Source organism: Ailuropoda melanoleuca, chromosome 16, assembly GCF_002007445.2.
Source record: "Ailuropoda melanoleuca isolate Jingjing chromosome 16, ASM200744v2, whole genome shotgun sequence".
Taxonomy (NCBI): Eukaryota; Metazoa; Chordata; class Mammalia; order Carnivora; family Ursidae; genus Ailuropoda; species Ailuropoda melanoleuca.
The window spans coordinates 8240967-8253225 of NC_048233.1; the positions used below are offsets into that span (position 1 = coordinate 8240967).

Consider the following 12259-nt stretch of genomic DNA (forward strand, 5'->3'; position numbering starts at 1 on the left):
TATAAAGACCATCTTCACCCTTGCCCTTCCTGGTAATGTTACTGTTTATTTACTTACTGCTATGACTCAACCTGGGTTTCCTCCCCTTAAAAGCAACCAGCCCTGCTATTAGTCATCAGTAGTGAAAAAGGATTACAATAATGGTTAACACATTTGAGTTTACTCTGCACTGTGATGAATATATTGCTTTCATCATCTCAGTATTCAAAATAATCCTGAAAAATATGCATTGTTACTCCCCATTTGACCAATGAGAAAACTGAGAATTTGAAAAGTTATTTAATTGGCCAAGGCCACAGGGCCAATAAAATGAGACTTTAACTTTAACCCAGGCCGGCCGAATTCCTAAATTTGTTTGTATTCTAAAAGGTTATCTTTTAAAGAGTGATCTACCCAAGCAGATACTAGATAACTATCATTCAAAGATGTTATGGATGTTTTCTGCCAAACCATCATTAAATCTCTTTTGAATCTAAGGTTCTGATTTCTTGGAACCTGTAAGAATTAAGGATTTTGATTAAAAAAAGATGGAGTTTTATGTGGTGGCTGGTGAGAAGTAAAAAGAAACCTGTGTCTCCATAATGACTACTGGGTGTTATATGCAACTGATGAATCACTAAACTCTACCTCTGAAACTAAAAAAAATAAATAATAAATTAAATAAATTTAAAAATTAAAATTAAAAAATTTTTTAAAAGAAACGTGTCTCCAAGGGCACCTGGGTGGCTCACACAGTAAAGCATCTGCCTTCGGCTCAGGTCATGATCCCAGGGTCATGACAGAGAGCCTGCTTCTCCTTTTCCCTCTGCCTGGCACTCCCCCTGCTTGTGCTCTCTCTCTCTGTCAAATAAATAAATAAACCTATCTTTAAAGGAAGAAGAAAAAAAAGAAAAGAAAAGAAAAAAGAAAAGAAAAAAAAAGCAGCCTCTAGTCCACCTAGCTGAATGTTATTTTTACAAAAGTCCCATGCAACTAAGTATAAGTTGTGGCAACCTGTCAATGGTTCAGACACTCCTCCTGTCAAAAAGATACCTCAGAATCAGCCCCTTAGAGTTTCCCCTACTGAATAATTCCAGGCTGACCTTAAACCACCAAGCGTGAAGCATACTCTCGGCAAAAAGCAGCTAACTTGGCAGTAACTTCCATACTGTAGACTGAATTTACCATTGCATACTTATTTCTTACTAAATTTAAAGACTTTTTTTTTTAAGATTTATTTATTTATTTTAGAGAGAGAAAGTGCATGAGTGGAAGGGGCAGAGAGAGAGTGAATCTCAAGCAGACTCCAAACTGAGCATGGAGCCTGACACAGGGCTCAATCCCACGACCCTGAGATCATGACCTGAGCTGAAACCATGAGTCGGGTGCTTAACCAACCACACCACCCAAGCGTCCCTAAATTTAAAGGCTTTTAAAGACCTGTCCAAGCAAAATATTTTTTTTAGACATCGTATTTCCTTAGCAAATGCTGACAAAATAAAAATCTGATTAAGTTCACGAAGTTATGTCTAAGCTTCTGAGCATAGATTAATAAGTCACATTTATCTGTACTCTTTTTTTCAAGCTTTGATAAAATCGACATATAACATTGTGTCAGTTTAAGGTGTACAATGTGATAATTTGATATATGAATATACTGTGAAATTACTACAATAGAGTCAGGAAATACTTTCATGACCTCATATAATTACCATTTCTTTCTTTTAGTGAGAACACTTATAATCTACTCTCTTAGCAAATTTCAATTATATAATACGGTGTTTAACAATACTAGATTATACTCACAATGCTGTACATTAGATCCTCAGAACTTGTTAAACTTAGNTATATAATACGGTGTTTAACAATACTAGATTATACTCACAATGCTGTACATTAGATCCTCAGAACTTGTTAATCTTAGCTGGAAGTGTGCACCCTTTGACCAACATTTCCCTATTTCCCTTGGCTCCCAGTTCTCAGCAACCACGATCCCACTCTATGAATTCAGCTTCTTCAGATTCCACATATAATTGAGATCATACAGTATCTGTCATTTTTTCCAGCTTTACTGAGATATCGACATATAAAATATGTAGNCAACCACGATCCCACTCTATGAATTCAGCTTCTTCAGATTCCACATATAATTGAGATCATACAGTATCTGTCTTTTTTCCAGCTTTACTGAGATATCGACATATAAAATATGTAAGTGTGAGGTGTATAAAGTGATGATTTGATACAAATATATACTGCAAAATGAGCACTACAGTACGGTTAGTTAACACATCCATCCCTTCACGTAACTAATCGACTCTCTCAACAAGGTTTAAGTATGTAATACGGTATTGTTATTTGACACATAAGCAAAGGCAACAAAAGCAAAAATAAACAAGTGGGGCTATATCACACTAAAAAGCTTTGGTATAGCAAAGCACAGACCACCCATCAGTAATACCTCTCCCTGGGCTTTAGATTAAAAAGAAAAACCACTAAGAAAGTACAAGGTGAATCTGGAATATCTTGTTCCAACAAATATAAAGGAATTGGATAATTATTTTTCAACATCGCCAAAATGGTGACATACGAGATCCCAGTCTCTGTCTCCCCTCAAAGATCAATAATTAGACAGCTATCCATGAACAAAATCAGCTCTGGAGAGCTCTGAGTCTATTTCAGAAACTTTAGCAATACAGGAGAACAAAAAACCAGAGAATAAGCACACAGAAAGAGAAGAAAGAGCTTTATTTTGCCTGTATTTTCCCACCACATCCCACCCCTTCACCCAAGGCAACACTGCTCAGCACCAAGAGGGTTCTTCCCAGCTAGAAAGAGTTCCCCTTACCAGAAAAGGAAAAATGGGGTGAGTGTTCAGCTTCCCTAGCCTTTCAGAGCATTTCAAGGTCTCACTTCAGTTTCATCCCACCCAGACTGGCAGAGTTGAGATGCACGGAGACAGCTAGGAACAAGGAAAAACAGCAGAGGCAACCAAAAGCAGCTACACGAGTCACAGGTCACGCCACATGTCATAGTTCAGTGACACGCTCTGCAGACAAACCCAGCAGATTTTGCCACTGCAGAAACTAAGGACCACAGCAGACTCCCTGCCAATTTCACCAGCTTTTGCCTCACAGGTATTCACATTTGCTGACATCAGCCCCCCGAGTCCCTCCCCACTCCCTCTAACACCTCTCCATACACACACCCTGCCACCCTTGCCAGAGCCCTTGAACCACACCAGCAGCCAACCAAGGCCTCTGCAGCTGTTCAATACAAGATGCTAGCATAGACCCCAGAAGATTACCCTAAATATCATGTGTACACATAAGTCTACCTTCTCCAGCTATGCACTTGCACACCACCAATCTGATGCCCATCACTAACCACCACTATGGTACACACACCTAGAGAAGAAGACCATACAACTAGAGAATACACCAACAGCCAGAGCCCCTGTAGCTGCCAGTGAGCCTAAGCTGGCTCCAGCCCTTGCTGCCTCCTCTGGCACCAGCTACTACATGTGTCTGCAGCCAGCCCCCAACACTAAACAGACACTTGCAGCTGATCCCCACAGCCAAGTGTGTGCACACCACGAGCTCCAGCCACCACCACTGCCTCCCCTGGTCCCTAGCTGCTGGACCTGGAGGCACCACTGAGGACTCCAAGAGCCCCTGCACCCTCTGTAGACCCCCTGCAGTGCTTGCCAAAAACAACTGTCAGTGCTGTAGATCCCAATGGTCTGAGCCAAAGGCCCATCATGTCCCACCCCATATATGGTGCAACTATATATCCCAGCAGTTAGCAAACTGCACCACTAGAACTGGGGTCACAGCATGCTCCAGCATGTGCCCACCCACAGGTAAAAGCCTTCCCTTATGTAAGTTAGGCCAAAAGAGGGACTGTTTCTTCAAATATTCAGACAACCATACTAGGCTACAGGAATAATGAAGAATCAGGGAAACACGCAGAGAAATACAGTAAACTTCTAGAAACTAACCCCAAAGAAATGGGAGATCCAGGAAATACCTGACAAAGAACTCAAAATAATTGTTCTAAAGATGCTCAGAGAGCTGTAAGAAAACAGAGAGAAACAATTTAATGATAGTGATAAACAATACAAGAAAATATGAGAAGTTCAACAGACAGCATAAGAAAAATAAACAACTGGGCTCCCTACTCAGTGGGGAGCCTGCCTCTCTCTCTGCCCCTCACCCTGCTCATGCTCTCTCTCTCAAATAAAAATCTTAAAAAAAAGACAAGAAAAGAAAACAAACAGAAATTTTATAGCTGAAGAACACAATGACTGAAGAATTCAACAGGAATCTTCAACAGCAGACTTAACCCCCTGAAATTATCGTTAGAGAGCAAAAAGAAAAAAAAAAAAAGGATGAAAAAGAAGACAAAAGTCTGTAACACTTATGAAAAACCATTAAGACAAACAATCCACACATCATTAGAGTCCCAGAAGGATAAAAGAGGGAAAAGGGGACAGAAAGCTATTTAAAGAAATGATGGCTAAAAATACTCCAAACCTGGAAAGAGATTTGGACAAATTCATGAGGGAAGAGAATACCACAAAATCTCAATCCAAAACAATCTTCTCCAAAGAACAACAAAGCTGGAGGTATCACAATTCCAGATTTCAAGACTTGCTACAAAACTATAGTTATCAAACAGTACAGTACTAGCACAAAAAAAGACACATAGACCAATGAAACAGAATAGAGAACCCAGAAATAAACTCACACTTATACAGTCAATTAACTTACAACAAAGGAAGGAAGAACATACAATGGGAAAAAGACCATCTCTTTCAACAAATGGTATTGAGAAAACTGGACAACTACATACAAAAGTATGAAACTAGACCAGTTTCTTAACCATACACAAAAATAAACTCAAAATGGATTAAAGACTTAATTGTGAGACCTAAAACCATAAAATTCCCAGAAAAAAAACACAGGCATCTCCTCAGGCAAGGAAAACAAAAGCAGAAATAAATTATTGGGACTACACCAAAATGAAAAACTTTTGCACAGTGAAAGAAACAATCAGCAAAACAAAAATGCAACCTACTAAACAGGAGAGTATATCTGCATGTGACATATCCAATAAGGGGTTAATATCCAAACTATATAGGGGCGCCTGGGTGGCTCAGTCGTTAAGCGTCTGCCTTTGGCTCAGGGCGTGATCCCAGAGTCCTGGGATCGAGCCCTGCATCAGGCTCTTCCACTGGGAGCCTGCTTCTTCCTCTCCCACTCCCCTTGCTTGTGTTCCCTCTCTCGCTGGCTGTTTCTCCCTCTCTGTCAAATAAATAAATAAAATCTTAAAAAAATATATCCAAAATATTTAAAGAACTTATACAACTCAACACCCAAAAAAAACAAATAATCCTACTAAAAATGGGCAGAGGACCCGAACATTTTCTAACAACATACAGATGGCCAAAAGACACAGGAAAAAATGCTCAAGATCATTAATTACCAGGGAAATGCAAATCAAAACCACAATGAGAGATCGCCTCACACTTGTCAAAATGGTTAAAATCAAAAAAACAAGAAATAACAAGTGTTGGCAAGGATATGGAGAAAAAGGAACTCTCATGCACCATTGGTGGGGATGCAAATTGGTGCAGCTACTATGGAAAACAGTATGAAGGTCTCTCAAAAAATTAAAAATAGGAATATCATATGACCCAATAACTGGGATGCAAAGTGGTGCAGCTACTATGGAAAACAGTATGGAGATTCCACAAAAAATGAAAAATAGAAATATGATCCAGTAATTCCACCATTGGATAGTTACCTAAAGAAAACAAGAACACTCATTCAAAAAGATATAGGCCCTTATGTTTATCTCAGCATTATTTACAACAGCCAAGAAATGGAAGCAACCCAAATGTCCATCAATAGATAAATGGATAAAAAAGATGTGGTGCATATATACAATGGGATATTACACAGCCATAAAAAGAATGAGACCTTGCCATCTGCAACATGGATGGTCCTAGAGGGTATAATGCTAAGTGAAATAAGTCAGACAGAGAAAGACAAATACCATATGATTTCATTCACATGTGGAATTTAAGAAAGAAAACAAGAGACAAAAAAACAGACTCTTAAATAGAGAGAACAAACAAACTGGTAGTTGCCAGAGGGGAGGTGGGTGGGAGGATGAGTGAAATAGATAAAAGGGATTAAAAGGTACAAACTTCGGGGTACCTGGGTGGCTCAGTAAGTTAAGCATCCAACTCTTGATTTCAGCTCAGGTCACGATCTTGGGGTCATGGGATCAAGCCTTCCATCGGGCTCCATGCTGAGTATGGAGCCTGCTTAAGATTCTCTCTCGCCCCCATTCTCTCTGTCCCAACCCACCTCATGCTCTCTAAAAAATAAAAATAAAAACAAAAAATAAAAAAAGGTACAAACTTCCAGTTACAAAACAAATAAGTCACAGAACATTCCCTCCAACAAAAGCAGAATACACATTCTTCTCAAGTGCAAACATAACATTTTCCAGAATAGATCATATGTTAGATCAAAAACCAAATCATAGGAAATTTAAGACTGAAATCATACCAAGTATCTTCTCCAACCACAATAGTATGAAACTAGAAATCAGTAATAGAAGGAAAGCTAGAAAATTCACAAATATATGAAGATTAACACATTCCTGAACAACCAATATGTCAAAGAAATCAAAGGGGAAAAAAATTTGAAACAAAAATAAAAACACAACATACCAAAACCTATGCAAGGCTACAAAAGTAATTCTAAAAGGTAAGTTTATAGTGATATATCCATACATGAAGAAAGATCTCAAATTAATAACCTCACTTTACACCTCAAGGAACTGGAAAAAGAAAAACAAAGCCCAAAGTTAGTGCAAGGCATGAAATAACAAAGATCAGAGTGAAAATAAATGAAACAGAGACCAGAAAAACAATAGAAAAGATCAACAAAACTAACAGCTGGTATTTTGAAAAGATAAAATCAACAAGCCTTTAGTAAGACTAAGAAAAAGAGAGAAGACTCAAATAAGTAAAATCAAAAATGAAAGAGGAGACATTACATCTGGTACTACAGAAATACAAAGGATAGTAAGAGACTACAATGGACAATTATATGCCAATAAGTTGGATAACCTAGAAAAATGAAAACATTCCTAGGAACATACAGCCTACAAAGACTGAATCAGTAAGTAATAGAACATCTGAACAGCTCAATAACAAGTACAGATTTTTAATCAGAAATCCAAAACATGCCAACAAAGAAAAGTCCAGAGCCAGATGATTTTATGGAGAATTCTACCAAACATGTAAAAAAAAATTAACACCAATCCTTCTCAAACTCTTTCAAAAAATTCAAGAGGAGGAAATACTCCCAAACTCATTGTACAAGGCTAACATTACCTTGATACCAAAGCCAGGTAAGGATACAACAAGCAAAGAAAACTACAGGCCAATATTCCTGATGAATACAGATATAAAAATTCTCAACAGAATATTACCAAACCAAATTCAACAGCACATTAAAGGCATCTTACGCCATGATCAGGTGGGATTCATCCCTGGGATGCAAAAATAGTTCAATGTATGTAAATCATGAACTGTGATATACCATATTAATAAAATGAAAGTCAAAAAAAATTACATGATCATCTCAATAGATACAGAAAAAGCATTTGACAAAATACAACATCCTTTCATTATAAAAACTCTCAACAAATTGGTTACAGAAGAAATATACCTCGGCATGATAAAGGCCATATATGACAAGCCCACAGATAACATATTCACAATAGTGCAAAGTTGAANACAAAATACAACATCCTTTCATTATAAAAACTCTCAACAAATTGGTTACAGAAGAAATATACCTCGGCATGAAAAAGGCCATATATGACAAGCCCACAGATAACATATTCACAACAGTGCAAAGTTGAAAGCTTTACCTCTAAGATCAGGAACAAGAAAAGGAATCCCACTCACCATTCCTATTAAACACAGTCCTGGAAGTCCAAGCTAAAGCAATCAGGCAAGAAAAAGAAATAAATGTCATCCAAATCAAAAAGGAAAAAGTAAAATTGTCTGTGATGATCTGATCATATATATAAAAAACCCTAAAGACTCCACCAAAAAAAAAAAACAAAAAAAAACTGTTNCCAAAAAAAAAACCAAAAAAAAACTGTCAGAACTAATAAACCAATTCAATAAAGTTGCAGGTTACAAAATAAACATACAAAAATCAGTTGTACTTCTATATACTAACAATGAAACAACTGAAAAAGTAATAAAACGATCCCATTCACAATAGCATCAAAAACAAGAAAATACTTTAGGAATAAATTCAACCAAGAAGGCGAAATTTCTATATATCAAATGCTCCAACTTTGACAAAAGAAACTGAAAACAAAAAAATGGAAAGATATCCTGTATTCATCAATTGAAAGAATAAATATTGTTAAAATGTCCATATTACCCAAGCTATCTATGGATTCAATGCAATCTCTATCAAAATTCCAATAGCATCTTTCACAAAAATAGAAAAAACAACTCTAAAATTTGTATGGAACCACAAAGTACACTCCAAAGCAATAGCCAAAGCAATCATGAGGAAAAAAAGGACAAAGCCGGAGGCATCATACTTCCTGATTTTAAACTACTCTACAAAGCTATAGTATTTAAAACAGTATAGTAATGCCATAAAAATAGACGTATACACCAATGGAACATAATAGAGAGCCCAGAAATAAACCCCTGAATTTATGCGACCACGGTGCCGAGAACACTCAATGAGAAGAGGACAGTAACTTCAACAAATAGCGTTCGGAAAACTGGATTACCACATGCAGAAAAATGAAATCAGACCCCTATCTTACAGCACTCTGGAAAATTAACTCAAAATAGGTTAAACACTTAAATGTAAGACCTGATACAGTAAAATTCTTCTAAGAAAACACAGAGAGGAAGCTCCCTAACACTGGTCTTGGCAATGATTTTTTTTAGATACAACCTCAAGAGCAGAAGCAACAACAATCAAAATCATAAGTGGAATTTTATCAAACTAAAAAGCTACTGCACAAGAGAAACATTTTAAAATATGAAGATGGGGCACCTGGATGGCTCATTCGATCACACATCTGCCTTTGGCTCAGGTCATGATCTCAGGGTCCTGGGATCAAGCCCCATGTCAGGCTCCCTGTTTAGCGGGGAGTCTGCTTCTCCCTCTCCCTCAGACCCTTCCCCCCCCAAGTCCTTCTCTCTTTCTCCCTCTCTCTCTCAATAAATCTTTTTTAAAAAAATGAAGACAACCTATAGAATAGGAAAAAATATTTACAAACTATATTTGAGAAGGAGTTAATACCCAAAATACAGAACTCCTACAACTCGGTAACAACAACAAAAAAAATCAAATAAAAAATGGGCAGAGAAACTACATACATTTTTTCTAAGACATAAAATGTCCAGCAGCTCTTTTTTTCTCTTATTTACAGAGGTAGGTTATGTTTATTTAGAGTCACAAGCAGTCGACTGTCTCAGTGTCACTCAAGACCACAAAGATACCATTTCTACTTTACTCCATTCCAAGCCCTAGCGTGGGGCCCACACTGGCAGGAGTGATGCTTGGGGCCCATTCACACGAAAAGATATTTAATATCAGTCATCATCAGGGAAATGCAAATCAAAACCACAACGAAATATCGATTCACACCTTTTAGAATGGCTGTCGTCAAGATGACAAGAGATAACAAGTGATGGCAAGGATGTGGAGAAAAGGGAACCCTTCTACGCTGTTGATGGAAAGACAAATTAGTACGGCACTATTGAAAACAGTATGGAGGTCCCTCAAAACACGAAAAGTAAAACTACCATATGATTCAGCAATTCCACTTCTAGGTATATGTCCAAAAGTCATGAAAATAGGATATCAAAGACATTTAAGCACTCCCATGTTTATTGCAACATTATTCACAAAGGCCAATATAAAAACCTGTGTCCATTTATGATAAAAAAGACATGGTTTATTTATGCGTATATGCAACAATGTAGATGGACCCTGAAGGGCAATGCTAAATGAGATGAATCAGACAGAGAAAGACAGATATTATATGTTATTACTTATATATGAAATTGAAAAAAGCTAAACTCATAGAAACAAAGAGTAGATTGGTGGTTACCAGAGGCTAGGAGGTGGGGGTGGAGGGGTGGTTGGGGAGACGAGGTTTAAGGGTACAAACCTGAAACCAGTAGATAAGTCAGTCCTGGAGATCTAACACACAGCATGGTGATTATAGACAATACTGTGTTACAAACTTCAAAGACGTTAGAGACTAGCTCTTCATTGTTCTCACCAGAAAAAAACAAATATCAAATAAATTTGATAAATTTGTGATGTTAGCTACAAGTGTTAACTAACAGGGGCACCTAGGTGGCTCAGTTTGTTAAGCAACTGACTCTTGGTTTCAGCTCAAGTAATGATCTCAGGGTCGTGAGATCAAGCCCTGCACCGGGCTCCACACTCAGCACGGAATCTGCTCAAGATTCCTTGCCCCCCGCCCCCGACTCCCCCCTCACCTGCCAGCCATAAGCTTTCTCTTTCTAAAATAAATAAATAAAATCTTTAAAAAAAAAAAAAGGTGCTAGAACCACAACAGTGGTAATCATATTGTAATATATAAAATGTATCAAATCAATATGTTGCATACCCAAACAAATATAATGTTACATATGTCAATTATATCTCAATAACATTTTCTTTTAAAAAAAGAAAGGAACTCACATCATTTTGCCCTTACGCTTACCATTTCATTGCACATTCTGATACTGAAAATTAGAATAGCCACCAAGCAGCAGTAATAGTAGTACCATGTGCCAGGCCCTGTCCTGAGCACTTTAAAATTTTAATTTTATTGTCACAATAACCCAATAAGGTAGGAACTATTATCCTCATATTGCACATGAGGAAACTAAATCAAACAAAGGTTAATTTGTCCAAAGTTAAAAAGCCAGTAAGAGACAAAGCAAAAGTTTCTACCAAGGCAATCTGTTTCCTCCCAAATCCATGCTCATAACCACTACTACACTTTCCTACCTATTAATCATCTATTTTGATGGGGGGGTCATTAAAATTAGTAAGTATATTCCCCAAATATTTATTTAGTATTTAAAGAAAGTCTTACTCTACTTCATTTTCTGCCTACCTAAACAGCAATTTTTCTACATTCCCAACAAACTTTGCATCAAATGCATGTTTAGACTACATAGATATGTCCCTTGAGTCTTTCTTTTATGTCTTTCTTTTTAAACACCTTCCCTGTCACCAGGATATCTGGGCAGTATTTCCTACAGTTGTGCAAGAGTCGCTAGAGGGAGCTCGCCCTCTAGTGGTCCCATGCTGACATGCAGCCAGATTAAGCATTCACAGAAAGTGCTTCGATGCCTTCTTTCCTATTACAGGTTCAATGGCAAAGCACACATAAGAAGAAAGAAAATATTAAAAAGCGAGTAATCCACAATAGGTCTTAATGTATTATTGTATTTAATTGAGGGGATGACACTATCCTCAGACCGATAAGGCAGAACATGAGCTCACTGCAGACCATTACTTTACACCCGGCTCCAATACAGGCAATTCAAGAATAGCAGAGCTTTTTAAAAAACATACTACCCCTGTATCTTGTTATCTTTCAAAAGGGGACTGAAAATGACTACTGCAAAATCTGAAATAAATGCCAAACCATAAATTTTCTGTGAAAACAATCACAGGGCTATATACATCCTCCTGACCTAAGGGACCTGGAAGTAAAGATAACTCTCTTCGTTTTTCCTTTCTTTCTCAAGACAGTTTATGATTGATGGGGAGCTCCTGAGTAGGAATCCTCTAGTCACAAACCATACGTATTCTCTTCATGTACCGTTAAGAGGTAATAACAGAAATGGATTTTTTAGAAGCTGGAAAATAACTAAAATATAACCAAAGTGCAATGTAATCTTAGACAGTTATAATAATCAAAATAAGACAGTAAGCTACCAAACCCACCGACAGCTGTGCTTTACAATGTTGTCTTTCTTTTCCCAGGTCATAGGGAAAGTACCAGAGTAAAATTTTTCTTCGTCACTGCTTTTCTGATCCCACTGACAGACTCTGGAGCACATAAATGAGATTTTCTGCAACTATGACAAAACATATAAGGAATACTTATTTCATGTAGAGAGGAACAATCCTAAAAATGAGTAAAAGGAAAACACCCAATTTTCTGATTTCTAGTCCTATTT

The 12259-nt window shown here is 37.4% G+C and overlaps 1 protein-coding gene across 3 annotated transcripts in view; it reads right to left on the reverse strand.

The window, feature by feature from the left end:
* The window catches only part of NECAP1 (NECAP endocytosis associated 1), a 35993-nt gene that overhangs the window by 9903 nt on the left and 13831 nt on the right, over positions 1–12259 (reverse strand). For 2 of the 3 annotated variants that reach the window (XM_034645770.1, XM_034645768.1), the window contains exon 8: positions 12024–12157. In XM_034645770.1, coding sequence (XP_034501661.1) covers positions 12064–12157 — 94 coding nt within the window. In that variant the 3' untranslated portion in view covers positions 12024–12063. Of the gene's footprint in view, positions 1–6216; positions 6367–12023; positions 12158–12259 lie in introns of those variants that run through there. The other variant, XM_034645769.1, reaches the window with a different exon arrangement.